The 21,306-nt window shown below is 40.7% G+C and overlaps 1 protein-coding gene across 2 annotated transcripts in view; it reads left to right on the forward strand.

Moving 5' to 3' along the window:
* roraa (RAR-related orphan receptor A, paralog a) overlaps positions 1–21,306 on the forward strand; it is a 295,869-nt gene that overhangs the window by 216,742 nt on the left and 57,821 nt on the right. Inside the window, exon 1 of one of the 2 annotated variants that reach the window (XM_084094277.1) lies at positions 9,570–9,854. The exons of the other annotated variant lie outside the window; for it this stretch is intronic. Coding sequence (XP_083950403.1) covers positions 9,695–9,854 — 160 coding nt within the window. The 5' untranslated portion in view covers positions 9,570–9,694. Of the gene's footprint in view, positions 1–9,569; positions 9,855–21,306 lie in introns of those variants that run through there. 2 annotated transcript variants of the gene reach the window in all.

Raw genomic sequence — 21,306 nt, forward strand, 5'->3', positions numbered from 1 at the left:
TACTGAAACTTCCAGTAAAACTGACAGACTTATTTCTGGTGATGTATGCAGGACTTCTCCAATCATGTAATTCGGTTAAACCCCACCCCTTCAAGCTCTCATTCATCTGCCTACACTTTTGATAGCCGCACACACATCTCAACATCCAAACAACAATCGATAGATTGAAGCATGTCCTGCCCTGCATTTTTTTTCTTTTTTCAATAATCCGCTATACCCACAATATGGAAGAAAAGATCTGTCGCTTCTTCTGTCTCAAGTCGCAAGAGCATCACTCAGTACCCACGACGCCCCCTAGGACGTCTCTGTCCGCACCGGGCCTGGGCGAATTTAAAGGTGCCGTGAAATACTAAAAGTGGGGCATGCACGAGGCCTCGCCGTGACCTACCTTGTTCAAAGGTTCCGGGGGAAGAGAGCTGTGACAGGCCTACTCCTCGGTGGAGAACATTACTAATGTGTGAGAGTGCAGGACGAGCCAGGCTCGTGATAAATAGCTCCCAAACATCCCTGGCTAACTCATAAGTCAACAGTAAAGAGAAAAGCTGAGAGCCCTCTGACCAGAAGCTTAAAAATGGACGGGGAGAAAGAAAAAGACTGTTGTTTTGGGCCTACCAAAAGGGCCAAACTCAAGGAGTATCGTAGCCTCAAGAACTCCCTCAATCTTGAGGAGAAAAGCCTCTCCCACAGCTACGGTATCTTGCGGGAATATAATGGTGTTTTAGTTGGAGGGTAAGTTGCAGGACAATGTAAATCCTAATAAATGAGCTGAGTTTGTGCTCTGAGAGGTGGAGGTTCTCTGCGGTCTTGCTCCTCTATGGTAGAGCGATGTGGTAAAGTGACGCACCTCCGACTTCAAAATTATTGAGAAGAGTTATTGCGTGTCACAGCTGTGGTTGAAAACCAGTTTGACCTTATAGCTTGGAAAGTACTTTCATACATCATATAACTAAGCAACAACAGCAACATGTATATGCAAATGAAGGTTTTTTGTTTTTCACTAAATTCCTATTTAAATATCTTATTTTTCTATGTAACTGTTTTTTTATCTCAAGTAATATCAACATTTGCTCACTTTTTTTGTTGCCTTTTTTCCCAGTACGTTCAGCTGCCGTTTTCTCGCGCTGGTGTTTTTCTTCTTTTTTTTTGTTTTGATCTTTTCTTTTTTTTTGTTGTTGTTATGTACAACTGCCATTTTCTTGCATCATTCTTTTATTTTTCACATGACCTCCTAAAGTAAAAGTCTTTACTCAACTCCATTTTACAAAGTTGTTTATTATTTTTCATTTCCATTTAAGTAAACAGTTTTTTTGTTTTTTAAGTTTACTCAGAATTTTTTTTAATAATGTACAGCTGCCAATTTCATGTATTATTCTTATTTTTCGTCACAAAATCTTAAGTAAACTTATGTTTACATCCCTATTTTCAGTTGTGTGTGTGTGTGTATGAATGCCTTTATCCTCTGTTATTCTGTTTATGTTTCTTAAGTAAACTTTCTGTTCACCTTGTTCTTTTAGATTTGATGTAATCGTTTGGCATTGAAGATGTAGTGTGTGTTGGGGGAGGGCTTTGCATGTTTTCTTGACACGGGGTAATACATCACCCGCTCCAGGGGGTCTCCCCGGTATGCTCCTCAATAATGAAGTTCATTCGTTAACTTCCCCCTCAAAGGCCACGCTCCCCCGCTGCCCTTTTCAGCAGTCTTCAGGGCTCGTACAGCAGTCATAGAGCGCAAAGAACAACATAATCATGCTTTTTGCCCGCGACAGTCGCCGCGACCGCCGACTATCCACATGAAGGATAAGAAGGGCCATTACCTATCCCTCATGCCTAGTTATGACCGTAATTATCACACCCAAAATCACCTGCCCTACTTCCTGTGGAGACGCAGACGAGGTTCCCCTCCCAATCACCTCCGCTTCCTTTTTTTTTCGGGGAAAGGGAGTTTCGAGCAGCTTCACGGGGAGGAAGAAAGAGATCATTAGGATGCTGAACATCTCTTCCTGGCCCCGGTTCAGACCCCAGTACATGGTGTTATGTCCCCTCCTCCTCCTTGTCTCCTTCTCTCAAACTCTCTAACTCTCTTTCCAAAAACTTGGATGAGATCTTCGCATATTTTTCAAGACAGAACTCCTCATTTTTTTTCATTCTCCTTTCTTAAGCTCTAAGGCGATACACATTTACCATAGTGAAGCACAAATTCTCCAGTCGGTTTAATCTATCGGTTGATATGATCTTAAATAGGATCCCACACCTGAGGCACTTATTCTCATTTTTGAAGTATTTTCACCTCGGTCCTCTGAGCATTTTTTTCTCTTATTTTTTTGTCCTTGCTATTAGCGATTCGCAGCTCACCTTGACTGCCTCTCTCACCGCTCTCAAATTAATCTCATAAACACATTTATTTGTTTGTCTCTTTCAACCACGTCTGCAACACGAGAAAATGCCCAAAGACAAAGAAATTGGTTTGACATCTCTGCTCTATTAAAACTAACCGAGCAGCGACAACATCGACGGCAACAGCAAGCAAACAGCCGCTTGGGGCCATCTGATGTTTTCAATTAGACTGAGCACAAGGGGAGTTTAATGCTTATCAAATTGTTTACTGCCAAACGTCTCCATATTATTAATACCTGGAAGGGTTCAAATTTAATTTGAAGTAAACACACTCAGTGTAGAGGAGGATTGGAGATTTGTTTGAGTAACATGTCAAACATAGCTTTCTGTCTCTGGTCTCCGTGCTTTGTTCTTGGCAAGTCTGTTTGTATTTGCTCTAGACGTTTCGTCTGGTGACTTGGCTCCTTTTATTTTGTTGATTATTAATCTTTGCTTACAGCATAATTACATTTTGATGATTTTGTAAATGTTTTTGGGAAAAGAAATGTTTCTTAGTCAGAAAATAAAAGCCCTATAAAGAGTTTCAACAAAGGCCTACAGTACTTTTTTTTTTTTAAATATGAAACATGAAATCTCTTTTTTATCATTTTCAGAAAAGTTTCATGGCCTCCAGTATATTTTGTTGTATGGCTGTCTGAAAATGCAATATATATATAAAAAAAAAAAAAAAACAGACCCTATGCTTTACAAGCAAAAAAAAAAAAAAAAAGTTTTATTCTAGCTTCATACATTCCTTTTTATCAACACTTGAATGTGGGTAAGTTTCATAAAAAAGCAACATTTTGAGCAAACAGCTGAGAAAATCACGTTTTTGTCAAAGAATACGTCTGGATCGGATTGAGAACGATGCACAAAACATAGACGGAGTAGATCAAGTCCATCAACACCCCTTATGCTTCACAGTCCTATAGCTCTTGCTGGGTCGACATTTCATTTGGTGATCGCGTTATTTTACATATGCATCTGCTTACATATGATATTGCTTGTTTCTGCTTCTTCTTCACATGTCTTTTGATCAGGAGATTCAGTACTCTTTAAGAATATGTGTAATAGCGCCCCCTACCATATAATAGTGAAAGCCGGAAAATTTCCGTCATTGGCAGGGAAAGAGTTAAGTTTCAATATTTCATACATGTTCCAGTAAAAAGTGGGTATTTGGCAATATTTTATTTTAAGCCATTTCCCCAAAGTGGTATCCAAAATGTGCAATGAAACCAATCACATTGGCCCATTTTCAATAATTGCTTCCCAAACTGAGGCTGAGTCATTCTTTGGAGCATAGTGTCATTATATCGCACGCTAACGAAGAAATTGGCCCATTTTTTGTTTTGTTCGATGCTACTGGGAGCACTTTTTGTCTGGGTCTTGATGTCGGGGATTCATTTTGGTCTTATAACCCCCTTTCTTCGTCTTCTGTGAGATTAAAATGTGACATTTGGAGTAAGAAAGTGGTCTTCAGATATCGAACACTCATTTCAGAGATTAGTTTTTAATGATGATGTGTGAACGTTTTTTGTGATAGTTAAGCAAGTCTCTGATCAAACAGTGCTAAAATTTCGGAAAATGAACTCAGTGTTTCAAAAATATACTAATTCTCTAAATCGTTTCACTGTTGTGTTTTGGTGTGTGTGTGTGTGTGTGTTTGTGTTTGAACTCCCTCTGTAACGTCTCCCTCTCTTTCAACGAAAAGAAGCCCAATAGTCTTGTCTATTTATCCTGGAAATAGATATTCCCCTTGTTGTCGGAGTGATTTATTGAAGTCCTCTTCTCAGATGGAAGCCACAGGAAATTGCCTGGAATGGCTCTAAATTGGTTTATGATTGTTTTATATGGGCTCGTGCGCTTACGGTTTGATATTGTGCTCCCGCACTCTTCGGCATATAGATATATATTAAACGGATTCATATTGAGGTTGTTGGTGTGTATTTAGGGGTGACTTGTTAATTCAGTAATGGTCTGAACTGGCTGCCTTGTCACTTTCAGCATTACTGCAAGAATGTGCCACTTCTGTGATATATCTGTTGTTACTCCAGCCAGGATGGTCTGTAACAGAAACTCTTGGCTTAATCCAGATAAAGCAGTAGCTTTGGCCTCTAGGTGATTATATTGTTCGATGTATGTTGTTGATAGATTGATTTTAGTTCCTTCCTGTGAGCTCTAGAAGGAATCTCTTGTCACGTATGTGGCATCTGTCTCTGTGAGACCATCATCCTCTTCACTTTCCCTCTGGGTTTAGGGAAACGTTTAATAAACCTTGAAACAAAGAGTAGGTGACTGTAGCACACAGATTACTGTGCATATTATGCAAGGATGTGGTTTTGGGTGCTGAGAAACACATTGTAAGTTATAGCTACTTGTGACAAAATTGCAGTGCAGGCTAGTCTGGGTGCTGAAAGAAATGACTTGAAACGGCATTTGTAACACATTTAACTTCCGTAATATTTCAGAATAAAACAAAATATTCAGTGTGAAATAATTAGGATATGTGTCAGTTTTATTAAAACCAACTATTTGTTTGGTGAGGTTGAGGTCAAACTTGTTTATAGTGGATGAATTTAGAGGCAGAACTTCAAAGAGAGTGTTTTAGTTTGTTAACAGTCACTGTTAAGAGTGACTGTTAGCATGCTACTGTTTAAATTCCTACATTTTACAGCACCATCTACATTATTCTTTCAAATAATGTACTTATGAATCGTTCACACTTATATGAGGGCCATTTAGAGCTCATCTTGTCTTCGATTACATGCTATGTGTTTCATTAAAGCAAACTCCTTCCCTCCATGCTGTGGTTTCAGTGTTGAGGAGAGGCAAGAGTTAAAGAGGATAGAGGATCAGCTGCTGTTCTGCCCGTGCGTGGGATGCTACTGACAGACTGCTAATGAGCCCATTATCGGCTGCAGTCCTCCGCCTGGCTCCTCGGGGGCACCAGTGGATGCTCTGCGTCCCCTCTCAATTGAATTCCATCCCACAGGGGTTGTTTACAATAAATACATTTGCTTGAATTAATCAGGAGGTGGAGAGCTAGACACTTGACTAGGGCTGCTGTGATTATGGAGAGAGACAGGGAAAGATTGACAGAGTCCACCTTTGGCCCTCACTGTACTGTGGTAGGGATACACCCACGCTGGGCCAATAATTGATATAAGCTGGTTAGAAAATCGCCTTGTTGGGTTAGGTTTCTTTACTTATGTTTTATGACGAACCAGACTGTATTGCACCTATGCTTGAGGCAAAACGGCACATGAAACGTGGTGTAAACAAAGGTTGTACACTTCCCTGTGCTCATTCACCTCATATTATGTTTCATGTGATTTACAAAAGAGGGATGTTCCTGGATCAACATCTGTTGTTCTTGGAACAATATTCTTGTCAACCAATCTTTGCCCTCTTGTTCTAGGGGTTTATTGTGGTTTCACCAAGTTGTACATGATCCTGGAACAACATTCCAAACAACCAATCAGATTTGATTAAGTTATCTGTAGATGTTAAGTTTAGACCTTAAACTAGGGTTAGGGACACCGTTCTTATTCACCAATCGTTTCCCTTTTATTTCAGGTGTAAGTGATGGTTAGGGTTAAGTTTAGGGTGTGGGACTATGTTTATGGACAGGAATGTTGTTCCAGGATCAACAAAACATGTTGGAAAATCAAGGTCACCAGTTTTAGGGTTAGATTCATTGGTCACCATGATTTTGCAAAGTAAAACGTGCTCCTGGATCAACAACTTTTGTTGGTCCTGGAACAACGTTCCTCTTGAAAGTATCTTTCCTAACCCTTTCCCAAATATCAACCCTGAATCTGAAGGAAATGGCTTTATCTTGAAGAACATTGTTCAAGCCCTTGAGCCCTAACCCCTTATCCCTATCCCTATAATCTGATCGGTTGATTAGAAGGTTCCAGGACCATTAAGGATGCTGATCCAGGAACGTGTCCTACTTGGCAATTCACGGTCACTGGGTTGGGGCTAGTATGTGATTGAACAAACCAATTTAATCAATTCATTGCCTGAAAATAGGTGGCGTCTTCTGAGACTTCCATCAAACTCCACAGCCCTTGGTTCTGAGTTTGGGAAAGCCAGGTTTGAAAGTGAGAGAGAAATGCATTCCAGGGCGTTGAGCGGAGAAGACGAGGCCTGTCTGGTGGCAGCTGTTGTCATTAACACCACTTAATTCCTCCGTTGATTGTTGCAGTTCTTCACGGTTTGATTTTTGACGCCTTGTAGATGCCGACGTCTCTCCAGTGACTGGTTGGGAACATACTAGGAAAGTGTGATTTGACATGCCTCGCTGGTCTAAATGCCTAGTATTTTGTGGAGAGTAATGCTTTGTATATCAGTTTTACTGTCTGATACATATTGGCTATTAATGAATGGCATAGTGGTTATATCATGTATTGTATATGCAAAGTTGAGAAGTTGTATGAGCTACAGTTGCAAACAATCACACACGACAAATGTTCCACTTTCCTTTTTTATGTGTAACTCTCAAAGCCACAGACATCTTTTTTCACCATTACTGATAACACATTTGAAGTCTAATCGTGGGTTATCGTACTGAGATCTAAAGGGTTAGGAAGAAGAAAACGTGCTGTGTAGGTTTTTGCATGCGAGTGCACTTGTAGCCTTTTTTCCACTCCACGTACACACGTGTTCACCTGAACTGCACTGCCCAGAGGCACGCTGTTCTGAAACCCTTTCTCTCAGCAGTCTGCTCTAACCACAGTACTGTTGTTTACCTACCGACCGCAAGTATCTCAACAGAGAAAAGCAGTTTAACCTTACCACAAGCTGCAGTTGGACTGACTCATCCAAAGAGCGCGAGTACCACACGGTCAAAAAACACAGTAGCTTAATAGAGGCCCAGCGCTAACACTAATGCTAACAGCACAGCGTGACACGAGCTAAACTACCTCCACGCAGGCTAATGCAACTTTCGACGCGGCTAATTTTCAGCTATGATACACCTCATTTGATAATCATGGAGGGGAAATTATATTTTGCTTATTAAGCGGAGACCGTTGACGGATTAGTGTTGACATAACATGAGTTAATTTATTTTCGCTGCCTCTAATGGATCACACAAGAGGTCGTGATCAGACGGTAATTTGTGAGATTTATGGCATCAGGTGTGGAGTGTGTATTTGCATTTTTTTTTTTTTTCAGGGATTCACAGCAGTTATTCCTGCTCATTTAGTGTTAAATTAGCATAGCAAACATAGCCATTCAGGTAAACAGTGATTTTACCCGTAGCCTATCACACATATGTTTATAACTCTAAACAAAAATGTACTTTGCTACAAATATTTTCTATTAAAATACCATTGATACGACAGCTTATCAATAAAACATCAGGTAAACCCTATGTAATGAGGACAAAAATGTTCACACATTGATGGCAGTACCAGAAATTGTTGTCCTTGTGGGGACATTTTTTGGTCCCCATTATGGAAGCAGCTTATTAATCATACTAAGTAAGGCTTTTTGGAAAATGTTTAAATGCAGAAAGTTTTATGTGATGGGTAGGTTTAGTGTAAGGGGATAGAATATACAGTTTGTGGAGTATAAAATCATTATGTCTATAGAAAGTCCCCATAAAACATGGAAACCCAATATGTGTGTGATTTGATAATTCATGAATCCATTATTTAAATTATAATTAAATTATTTAAATTATAATTACACGGGGAATAAACCATATTTAAAAAAAAAACTCTTCTACAATGGTGTACATTTTAGAAGATTGCTCAATGATCATTTTTTTATTTATTTTTATTAGAGGGCATATTCATTAATTACCTAATTAATGTAAATATTATTATTTACATTACATCGACAATAGCATCAGTAAAAAACAAAACAAAAAAACAGCTCAATGGTATATTATAGAGGATGCCCCCCCCCCCCCCCCATTTTTAATGCACTGAAATATTGCTATCTCAGATTCACATTAATTCAGGGTAGGGATGAGAAGAGCAGGGGCTCAAAATGGAGCTGGGTTTGGTTTGTGGCCGGAGCCAGCTCTCTCTAAGACCAGAATCATGAGCAGCCAGCTGCTAAGAAGCCTGAGCAGATTATTAGAGAGAGAGAGAGAGAGAGAGAGAGAGAGAGAGAGAGAGAGAGAGAGAGAGAGAGCGCTCACGAGGGGGAGGGGGTCTCCGACGGAGCGATGGAGAGAGAAAATGAAAAGGATGGTGAGATAGTGAAACTCATCAGACAGTCACTGTGTGGTGGAAGGATCAGGATGAGTCTCTCTCTTTTCTCTCTCCTGCTATCTTCTGGAGCTCAGCTGCCAGGGCAGCCAGTGTGAGCACCTCTCTCAGCAGGCAGGACACCGAGCACTGAGAGAGGAAAAGATGAAACCAGCCTCCTGGAGGGAGGTCAGAGAGACGGCCAGTAACACGCTCTCTCTCTCTCTCTCTCTCTCTCTCTCTCTCTCTCTCTCTCTCTCTCTCTCTCTCTCTCTCTCTCTCTCTGAAAACATCTGGAGTTGCTTGCAGCCTCATCTGCCCCTCTAATATTAGCACACAGGAAGCGAGAGACTGCTGCCACAGCGCCAAGACAAACGAAAAACATGACTTTTTTTTTACTCTTGCCTTTTTCTACCCCTCCTGTTTTGTTCAGCAGCTTTATTGGCATGAAAAAATAAACTTTGGTTCATTAGTGACAACTAGTCACTCGACAACCAATTAGTTGATTAGTGAGTTCAACTTGTTCGTCTAGATTTTTTTAAATGTAGAATTTTTTTCTATACAAGTTATAAATATTGTTTATCTATCTATCTATCTATCTATCTATCTATCTATCTATCTATGTACAAAGAGTACTGTAAAGAGTACATACTGTACAAAGCTGTTAGATAGTTTGTCAAAATGCATAAATTGTACATTTCAAGGTTACAATTGGGTCCTAGGTTGTGCATGGCATGTTTATTTAATTTAGCTGAAGCTTTTAAAAAAATAATAATAATAACAATGTCACAATAGGCTACTTACTCAATGAAATCACACTGCATCACACTAAACATTCTTGCAATTTTTCTACCATCACGATTGAGAGCTGAAAAAAAAAACTTGTTTGGTGTTGTGCTTCTGTTATGACTTTCTCTTGTTGGCGATAAAGCAGAAGAGACAGTGACAGCCTCCCTGAACCCCCCCTCCTTCACCCCATCCCATCGGCTCCGGTCACAGCCATTGCATTCTGTAGAAAAAGACCCAACCCTCTTTTCCCCTCCCGCCTCCCTCTCATTGGCCTCTCCTCTGCCAATCCCAACCCAAGGGCGGGCCCTAACAGCGAGAGAGCGCTGATGTCAGAGTCACATGGATTGTGGTGTGGTCATGCGAGCGCAGCTGAGCGGCAGAGCTATGCTGGCCAGCTGCTGCTGAAACAGCAGTGCACTCCTCGAGACCCGCTCGCCTATGGACCGCCGAGCTTAATGATGTATTTTGTGATTTCAGCTATGAAAGGTAAGAGGACAAAGGCATGCTGGGGTTTTGTCTCTCCTTTTTGTAAACTTCCTTTTTTTTGTGCAAGCGAGTCGAGCTGCAAAGGGCTTTATTTATAGTCAGCCAACTCTCTGTTTGAGCGTCTCATGTAGAGAGAGAGAGAGAGAGAGAGAGAGAGAGAGAGAGAGAGATGCATGTTTTCATTCCAGTAAAATTAAGTTGTGGCATTGTCATATATTTCCATTATGGAGGGAAATTAAGTTAGTCAGACAAAGTTCTAAAGCAGTGGAATGTCTAAAAAAAAAGAGGCTGTTAAGATGTTGGAACCTGTTTTTTCCCATTCCTGATCTGCAGTGGATAGCAAATTTAATATTTTTACTAGTTTGGTTATATTAAGTAAGTCAGTTTCTCAAGAAATGGGGGTCTCGTTGTTCCAAACAAGAGTTTGTGTTGTGTTGTGTGTGTGTGTGTGTGTGTTTTCGAAGGTAAGAGGTCAAGGAGAGTTTGAGTCAGGACACAGGACATGTCGACTGCCAGTAGTTTTGGGTTGACGTCGGCGTGTTTCGTGTTCCACTGACCTATTTTTTTGGCCCGTGAACAACCAGGGTGAACGCCACACCACTATACTGGTGTTGATCATGCCTCCGTAATCCTGCTCAGTGGTCCCAACCCCCCTGCCATAACACACACACACACACACACACACACTCATCTGCCTCCTCTAGACTGGATAACATGCATGCTCATATTCATTCCTTTTCATCTGAAGTCTTTCTTTTGTATATACACTTTACAATACATTTACACTCTTCGATCCATTAGCGCTCCATGCCGCCAGACACACACACACACACACACACACCCTCCTCTCTGCACGCGCACACACACAGCTGTCATTCTGTATTAGGCGAGAGGTGTTGAGAGTGGAAAAAGCAATGGATGTTGGTGTTGAGCCGCGGTAACACCACTCTTCTCCTTCGCACCCTCTCCGTGAATCTCCCACTGAAAGCTTTTCGGCAGTTCACCTCCACTGCACTCGCAGTTATTGCATTACCACAACACTGAACCGGCTCGTAATTCTGGTATCTGTATGTTGAAGCTGAGCTAAATAGCACGCGTTATATGTATTAATGAGTTTTTATGCTGCATCAAAATGCATCGCTAAGCCATTCTTATGTCTTTTGCATAATGAAATATTTATGCAAATTTTCCCGACTTGATTTTGCAAGGAATTACAAGATCGTGCATTGATGCACATGTTTTATGAGCTATTTTTCTGATCTTTGAGTGTTGGGATTGTTCAAACCTTCACCGGCATCTGAATATGAGAGCGTCTTGTTCTAAGTGAGCATGTGGGTTTCGCTTTTTGCATGCATGTGGCCGTTAAAAAGTGTGTGTGTGTGATTGTGGGTAAGAACGTGCAGATTGTGTGTTGTGGAGCTGGAGCAGGTGTATGAGATAACCTCTGACCCCGGGTCTCATGTGTGGGTTGTTCTGAAGAGGCTTACAAACTGAAAATAGAGCTCTTGGAGACTGGAGGAATCCATTATCTTACAACCAAACCACATCTACAGTGTGTCTAACTGTTTAATAAAAGATTTCCTAAGGTCTTACAGAAATTGATACCGTTTGCAGTGACTCGGTTACAATGTTTTGATAGAATTGTGTATTAGTAGACGTCTTCTATTGAAAAAGCTTTACATAATTTAATTTTCATTGTTGAAAGTTAAAAATCATGAATAATGACCCTTTATTTATTTATTTTGTAAATGGATTCATATAATTAAATATCATATTAGAATTCTGAGGGATTTCAGTTCAGCATCATTATCAGAGCAGTCGACTGATTGTGACACTGATTTCGCTGTGAAACCACATTTCGTTCACGTCAGGCAATTACTATGTGTTTGCTTTGCAAGTCATTTGACAGGCATGTCTTTACAGACGCTAACGCCTCCTTGTTCGGTAATATGATACGGTTATCTGTCTTTTTTCCGATCGTACCCGTCATCCCTCCTTTTTCCTTTCCTCTTTCCCAGCCTTCTAGCCACACACTTGCCTCTCAAGTACCTAATTACCTGTAATGGAAACATCCCTCTCATTACCCTATGCAAATGAGCTAGCCTGCTCCACACAATTAAGATGAAAACTCCAAATATTAATTACATAATTAAAGAAAGTTGTTTGATGTGCCAAAGACAGAAAAAAAACAGGCCTGTTTCATCTGTGTGGTAATTAACCCTTTAATAAGCTAGAAAGTATGTTGGAAAAGAGCTGTTTGAAATCTTTTCAAAATCTTATTTTTTTGCTGCATGTGTTCTGAAAAATACCAGACCAGAATGAATGTAATCGCATGTAGACGTTAAAAAACAAAGTCAAAGCAAATAACATTTGCATGCTGAAGTTGGGCATTAGTGGTTTGCTCTTTTCCTCTTTAGTCGCTGGACTAGTAGAGTGCAGTTGACTAGTGTGATCCTCTGGGCATTTCGGTAACACAGCAGAGGTTAACAAGATTGGCTGTAATCCAGTTAGCCACAAAGGACAGAAAGAGGGCAGGCAAAATCAGATTAAGGTGAAGTAAAGATGAAGCCCACAAGCTAGGGTTAAAAATAAAGAGCAAGATTAGTGGCCAGCAAGGAGTGTTAAGTGGACTATTTCTGCAGAGGCTTCGAATTTTGCAATGGAGAGCGGTAAGGAGTCTCTTTTTTATGGATATTTAAGTGCCACTTGGTATGGTTTTAATGTTTTTTGCATTAAACATTAACAATTTTGGCAGTCGGCAAGTCCAAAATGTAAAAACTCACATTTGAAGAAGAATTTGTAATCACGATGCCCTTGAAAGTTGCGTTAAAATAGAGGTGAGGTGGGTTGGGGTTGTGGGGGGCATTATCATGTTATTGTTTTATTCCTGTCTGAGTGGCCGGTTCACAGTCAGAATAAGACTTTATTTTGATGTGCAAAAAAAAAAAAAAAAAAACCTACCAATGTAAATCTAAGGGCTGAAACATACTTATTCATTATCATCTAGTATTCTGAAATTTGTAAGAAAGCAATTTAAAATTTGTTGCATTCTTATGGTAGCCAGGGGTGGCGCTATAGCTGTCTATTGCATAATTCCTCTTCTTCTTTGGTCATGTTCTTGCAGGTCATTGTTTAACAGCACAGGTGTTTGAAGGTAACTCTGTCAGCGCTTTGAATACTGAGGTTTGTAAATGCCAGAGCAATGCTAGAACATGAATTTTCATGTATATTTGCAGAGTATGCTAAATCAGAATTTTGCTTCAATGAGTTTACTTTTATATTTAATGGCAGTGCAGCATTATAAATGATAGGCATATGTCCGACTGCTTTGCAATCGAGTTTAATCTAGTCCAGTCTAGACCTGCCAAAAGACATGACTGGATCAAACCAAGGGATCAATCCTGGAATGTGGAAGTGGGCTTTGGATTGATAAGAACATATATATATATATATATATATATATAAACACACACACAGTCTGTCATTGTTTCTCCTTGGAGGTTGAGTGACCATATTCCACCGCAACTTGTGAAAGAAACTGAGTGCCACATTTCCACAGGTTATTACAATGTGTGGCATGTGAGAGAGGCTGTCGGAGTGTGTATGAGTGTGTGTCAGAACTATGAAATGCATTACCTGCCAACTTGGGCACGGTAACTGCTTAATGAGATATTGACTGGCCATTGAGAGCATAGATTTTTGATTTAGCCCCAGTGGTGTGTGTGTGTGCGTGTGTATGTGTGTTTGACAAAGCATCCGGACAGTCTGAAGATGGTGAGGGAGAGAAAGTGCAGGGGATGAATGAATGAAATCGAGACAAAAGAGAGAGGGAGGAGGGGAAAGTTTCTGTGAAGAATTGTAGTCTGGCACTTCTCCTGGTTACCCATGCCATGCACGGACACACCCATCCTCACGCTACATCTGAGCCCTGGCGCCTCGGACAGTTTGGCATGAGTCCCATGTGCCAGTCTCGACTCACCCTCTTGGCAGTCAAGACAATCTCCACTCCAAAGTAAAAAGATCCTTGTTACATCAGATGCTTCTGTCGCCGCTCAATCAGACCTGCGCTAATTTTATCTCGTTAGACTTTGTCAACATGAAACAATTATCAATCCTATCTACTTAATACACATTATTGCGGTTCAAAATGTTTCTTCTCCACCAGGTTCAATACAATTTTGAAAAATCCCTGGTTTGTATCCCTTAAAAAACAGTTACAGCAAGGTATTTACAAGTAAATGGGGCCTATTGTCTGAGAAATGCAAGCTTTGAATATCAAACGTGTTATTTGAGCTAAAAAGTAGTTCTTGTCATTGTTATGGTCATTTTAGGGGGCATCTTGTGGCCATACTATTGAAACTTTGAGTTATTTTAACATTTATGGATTGGCCCTGTTCACTTCATTGTAAGTGCGTCACTGTAAACAATTGTATTTTTTTTAAAGGAAAAATGGTAATCAAAATGATGCTGCTGTTGATTAATCCTAATCTGTGATGAACCCAGAATATTCCTTTTATCCGGAGTAAGTTTCAACGAGCAGGTGCCAGTGATCCAATCAATTCCTTTCAGATGACTTAAATCTCCTCCTTTATTTTTGTCTTGTTGAATATCCAGTTATACACAGAAATGTTGCATTATGAAACTAATTGGGTTGCGAATGTTGTTTCCTGTTGACTGAACACTTCCAGCTAGATAAAAGATTCTACTGATTATTGACTATTTGTTGTAGATTTTGCGAGTCATCAGGCACTGTTTTTTATATATTTGAGAGATTTGACTGTTCAGAAGGATAGTCGTCTCACGCCTTCGGAGTAATTTCCTACATTGACTCCACGTTAAGAGCACAGTTGTAAGGAATCCTTTGATGTCTCTGGCTGTCAGAATGTATTTCAGGCCTGCCATAATTCTCCTTCTCACAGTACTTCACTGATAACACATTCACCACAGGTCCAGCTGCACCTACACACACACACACACACACACAGAGTACACACAGAGTGCTCACATGAAGCACACACATGCACAAATGCTTTACCCTCTCAAACACAGAGTAGGGTGAAAGGTGATTATTCTCACACTGAAATGCAGTTGGAAAAGAGTATGAGATTGTTTTCATTTGAAGACAATTGTTGGTTGAACACACTGCCACATTTCTCTTCAAAGAGTGCCTGGGTCAACCAGTTCAGGGTTTACAGAATCATTTGAGATTCAAATGAGACTTGTATTTATTACTACAAGCCAAGGTTAGTTAGGTGTACCTTGGGTGTAACTTATCAACTGTGCGGATACAGATACATGCAGCTGTAATTACACAGAACGTATTAGGTGTATGTACACATGGTGTCCAACATGCACTCCTGCAGGTGCAGATGATATTATTGTGTGAGACCGCTTGGCTCTTTACTCATTCACACTGGCTGAATGCGGCAAACCACAGTGGTGATTGCAGGTGTTCCTAGTCGCACTGGGCTTTTCTTGCACAACTTCAATTCCAAGCACGTTGTTTAGCCCCTTTTTTTCTTTTCTTCGGGGAGTGTCTTTTGCTCCTTATCTTCTTTTTTTGCCCCTCCTTTTGAACACTCCTCTGAGAGCTGTCCACTAACCTTTTGAAGTTGCATCAAAGAGGAAATGGGGAAAAAGCATTATCGATTTTGCGTTTTGTCAGACTCAAATATAAAAGAATGGAGATGCGTGCAACAGAAACTCTGATGTACAGGACAGGGGTCTTGGCCGCTCTACCCATTCTTTGCCCCTAAACAGGTGAGCGAGATACCCCCGGTGCTGACTACGCCACCCTGCCTCCTGTAGTTCCCAGGATCCCTACTCCTCAGACTGCTTTTGTGCTATTAATCCCTGGGTAAATCAAATCCTTTTCGACAGACAAACCTGCTCTCTCTACCCTGAAGATGTCAGATCTCTTATCCCGACTCCATCGAACCGGTATCATCTTTCCTGTGAGCTCATAGACTTGACCCGCTTTCTCTGACAAGAATCGGAAAGGGTTGCCGAGGGTTTGCCAGTAATCAAATCTGCACTGCAGGCATGCATGAAGGAGTGTAGTTGTTTGTGTTTGGAAAGAGTGAACGATTGAGAGAAAGAGGGTGACCCATGGGAGGTAGATGAGATCTGATTGTCTCCTTTTCTCCTCACTCTTCGGTGACCCCACTGTGACAGAGCAGAGACCCCTGGGGCTTGTCTCAAGTCATTCCTAACCCACAGAGCCTGATCCAGGAGTTTTGATCTCGATCTTGTTTTTCCAAAGGGTACAAGTTGAGGTTTTGATTCAGATCCTAGATCAGTAAAGAAAGTTTGTCGGAGCCATGTTGAGCAGATTTGAATTTTGTCATGCTATGCAATGTGTCGATTATACTGCAGGTTTTACGCACAGCTTGGGTGCAAAGGTGTAATGCAGGTCTATTCCTAGAGCTTTTCTCATTTCTCTATTTCCTTTCACATTGCAATGACGATCGGTACAACTTTAAATGTGTGAGTGTCTTCTTTTATAATGCACATCAAGCAGTCTTCCAAGTATTTGGGGACATAAATGGTTTTGAATTCAGGTATGAGTCCTTAAGTCAGATTAAGGTGTATTTTGAAACTTGAAACGCACAAAAAAGGTATGACATATCAAAAAAGAGGCCTCACTTTTGGTTCACAGGAAAAGCAGGGTGCCACGGAGTGCATACTTGAGAGGCCAGAGAGTTCATCCTCCCTTCTTCACCATGGAGATCAGCTTTAATGTTCTCAAGAATGGCAGGAGAGAGAGAGGAGCAAAATGTGGGAGTATCCTTCTGAATTTTTATGAGATTAGGGAAAAAGGACTGAAAGAGAGAGATGGAGAAAGAGCGGGAGGAAGGGCAGAACAATAGAAGCAGCTTCAAGTGGGAGGCTTGATTACGGAAGGGAGATGAGCAACATTGAGTTGATTTAGAAGGGTTCCTGCCGGGGCCATCGAGGGTCCCGCTGTTCCATTCTTATCCAGTATGTCTGATCAAGCACCTGTACTCACTCAATAATGAAAGCAATTGAAATATAAATGGCTCTCCAGAACACTAGGTGGCATTGTGAAAGATGTCGAATTGGCCTGCACTCCACACCACATTCATGCTGAAAGCGATTTGCATAGACAAAGTGACCAGGCATTATTTATGATAACGAGGGATTTGATATGACATGACAGCTGCAATTGATACTTGTACAGTTGAGTAGAAACATTACTATCAACCAACCACACAAAGACTCACCGTTTAAAGGTAGGGTTGGCAGTTTCAGAGAGGCTAGCAATAGCAAGCTAGCTTTGAAATCATAAGATCCCATCTTAACTTCAGGGCGTCTCCAAAGCCACGCCGCCTCCAAAACACATGAACGCGCACCACCAAACCAGAGCAGTCTGCAAAGTGTCACAAGAATAGGCGTTAAATTACTTAATGTCTCAAAGCACATAACATTACAATAATAATGAACGTAAACAACTTACAGAGCTCTGACGTGTACCACCTGACTGCTGCAGATTCATTTCGCCGTTGATAGTGTTGACAGAAATGCATAATTCTGAGTCTGAGGATGTGAACCGCTCCGAGTAGAATGTCACGGGTTGCCATTTCATAATCACGGTAGTTATGGCATGAACGCAGCATAAGCTTGTTGTTTTGGTTCAGGGGGAACTGTAAAAGGTGGCTGCTGCTTGTTTGCGGCACTCAGTGACTGTCTGTCTACAACTCTGCATAGCCTCATGAAATGCGTTGATGACGTGTGATGTCTGCGGGAGAAGGGTATGCGGAGATATGCAAAAATCCGACTGAATGCAATGATTGGACAAACATTTTATTTTATACTTTATTTTTTTTTAAATATTTAAACCACTTCTGTTATTGATTGCTGTCAAGATATGAAGAGAGTTTCAACCAGTATAACAAAAAGTGTTTATGAAAAACATTTCCTAACTTATCTTTAACTGCTGTCAGTGTGAACCCTGTATAGTTTTCATATAGAAACATGAACACAACTAGTTATATCACGAAAAGCATTGGCATGGCGTCTTCTAAATGTCTGCATGCAGTCTAAGCATGAAATTGTATCTCAAGGTTACTTTGATTAGGCCTGCTGTGTTCTAAACAAACCACATGGCATGAATTTAATTCTTCACAACAACAAAGCCAACCATTCTCAGCCCCACCGACCTCTGAAACGTGTTATATATGCACATATATTTATTATAAATTAAGTCATGCCTGCGTTTTAATGATGAAGATGAAAGGATTTTTATCTGTTTATTTAAAGCATACAATAAAATCACCAGAGCCTTTCTGACATTCTAAAAAAAGTTTTGGAAAACACTGTTTTTTTCAGTAAAAACTCAAGCAAATAGCATAATTATCAGCATATCCTCAACCAAATTCATAGCTCTTTCCATATTATTTCCTTAGAAATAACATTTAGCAACAAAATCAATTAGATGCAATAGCTTTGCTTGTCAGGAAAGAGCGCTGACATTGGAGATGACAGGAATTGTTTGCCCGTTAGAGTCCCGTGGGGTGACGGTAGGGGTTTCTGTTTGCTCTGTAGCAAGCATGGGTGTACCGCAGTAGGGAAGAGGGACTGTGGAGAGGCCCTTGACCTACGCCAGAGTGAAACCAAGAGCCCCCACCGTTTAAACAGACAGTCTGATTACTGATTAGGAGCTTATTCCCTGTTGTGCCGAGCAGTTTGCATGTCAGCATCCATTCTACCCAACACTGCACTGATTAAGAATGAGATGCCAAAGACGAAGAAGCCTGGACTGACTGTCTCTTGTCTTTTTTTGTTTTCTCGCTGTTTGCTCCTTTTTAACAATCTCCTAAAGAAACTGGTTACCCACAATTCTTTCCATCCATCCAATCGCATATTTTTATGTATGTATCGTTTTTTGGTTTTTTATCACTTTCAGAGATTACGTTGAGTGCTGGCATTCACCCAGAGTCCGCTCTGGAGAGCCAGTAGTGTTTTGTTGTTTTGAAGGTTTTTTTTTTTTCTCCTCTCACCCCATCTCTCTTCTTTTTGTTGTTCCCCTGGGCTCCTTGTTTCTGGATGAGAGCTCTCCCTCTGCTGAGCACAGGTTCTTGTCTGTTCTTCCTCTCTCTCGCTCTCTCCCCCTCCCTCCCTTTTTCTTTCTTTTCCTATGTCTTGAAGTACACTGTGAAGCCGTCCATCCTGAACAAGAGCCGCATCAGCATTGAACTCTTTTCAGAGTCCACATTTCTGTCTTTCTTATTGGCCCAATCCCCCCAATAAGGTTTGTGTTTTACACAAGTGAACAAGACACTTGCTAAAATAATTAAGGAAGGACACATTCTCTGAAAACCTTCAATCTTTACAGACCCAGAGTTCACGCACACAGACTCTCAGCAAACCCAGGGACCCCAAATACATTAAAGCTCGGTTTCTTATTAACCCTTCCATTAATAACATTAACCTGTTATCCTGAACCTAATTTTTGAACACAAACCAAAGTAGTATATCCAAACTAAAATATGAAATCTTTGGACTTAAAGGCATAATTGTGGTGTACTAAAATGGTCTTTAACATTTGTGTATTGAAGTACTAAAATATGTGTTTATTGTTGGTGAAATTTTTTATGTTTTAAAGGGATAGTTCATCCAAAGACTAAAATGAAAACTAAAACTGTCATCTACTCACCCTCATGTCGAGCCAAAAAGGTCATTAAGGCGTCATGAAATGAATCCATATGAATCACAATGTTTAATCCAATTCTTGTGAAGAGATATACTTTATAAGATGAGTAGGTTTAATTTAGGCTTTAAGTCTTATATCTTTAAGTATATGTTTAATGTTTCAAGGACTCGTAGTTGGAAATCCCGGCAGTTTTGCTTGTCAGGTAAATGTATATTGTTGTTGTGGTTTTTGTTGCCAGATATTCTGATTAGGCATCAGATTTTCTGCCGCTTGCAGCTTAAAAACCACATAAACAAGAATCAGCCCAAAAATCGCGTTTCTCACTCTCTCACTTTTCCCTTTTTTTCTGGTTTTATTGATCCGTGGCTACGAGATCACAACCTCGACCTTCATTTCCATGCAACGACTGGTCATTACACAGCAGCAGCTGTCTGCACTCCTTAGTCTGTTCTTTGTTTTGTTTTGGTTTGGTCAATAGTTTCGAGGGACTGGAATGGTGATGATAGCAGCATTAATTCATCTCATATGTCGACTGAAGGACACAACACTCTCGTCCGCAGAGAGCCTTCTGAATCACTATCACTGCCTCTCAGACCAGCACTCGTCTTAGAGTGTCACTCTATGAATACCATCACTCTGTTACCAGTTACACAATGTGGGCGGCTGTGAATTATGGCGTCTTGTCTTAGCAAAGAGTGAAATCTCTTTACAGACAAAGACTGAGTGCATTATGTGGGCTTTAAAAAAAATGAAATGACTCACGTTTTGTCACGAATCTACATTCTTCTTTTGACTACAATGTCATTTTAGTTTACCTCTATCATGTTTCTCTCACAAAAAAAGTGGCACAGTTTACCCCAATCTCTCCTGTGTTCCGGCAAACACTGTCTCTCTGCGACAATGAAGCTGTAATCTTGATTTCGCACGTTAAAAAAAGTTACGAAATGTACAAACAGATAGACCGCTGTGAGGATGAGAGACAAAACATGCCCTTACGTGAGACTGTGCAACCACACTGTCTGAGACACACAAGTACAGCAAACACGCAAAGAGATTTGTTTGCGAGATGCATGAGAGACGTTTAGAGGAAGATGTGTGTAGTCGCTTTTGTGTAGGTGGTGGCTGGCGTGTGGTTTGTGTGTGTGTGTGTGTGTGTGTGTTTCTGTATGGAGACCACAAAGAAAGGCAGAAAAGGGTAAAGAAATTAAAACATTTGTGCACTGTGTATGCATGTGTGTGTGTGGGTGGGTTTGTTTGCCTGATCTCATCTCAACAGCACGTTTTGTGCTTTTAACAGTTTACGTTACAAGTAAAAGACAAAAGGAAACAGACAGCAAAATCTGCATACGCACAAATGTCTTTGTTATAAAAAGCATTTTCTCCCAGCGCCCGGTGTCTAAACCGGTATTAGCGCATGCGAGAGGAAAACAGGAGCTCATTGAAGCTCATTACAGTGATGTGTTACAAACATCCCCGAGATTAAACCAGATCAGCGACTGAGCGTCCTTAACATCAGCTGCTGTATGTTCTCTCTTCGCCGCTACGATCGAATCTCATGGCTACTCTAGCACCAGACTCCAGCTAGCTTTAATTATGAGCTGAAATTGTAAACAAAGCTGTTGATGAGAGGAGTGTGAAAATGCTCTGGGAGACGTTAGCACAATAATGGGCGCCCGGCCCGGTGGAGGAGTCTCGTTTTTTTTGATCTTTGACATATTTCGTAGGCATTGATTAGGCCGAGCCTTTGATCTGTTGTGGGATACGTTGTTGCTTGGTTTA

This window comes from Abramis brama, assembly GCF_963993115.1.
Source record: "Abramis brama genome assembly, chromosome: 20".
NCBI classification, from domain to species: Eukaryota; Metazoa; Chordata; class Actinopteri; order Cypriniformes; family Leuciscidae; genus Abramis; species Abramis brama.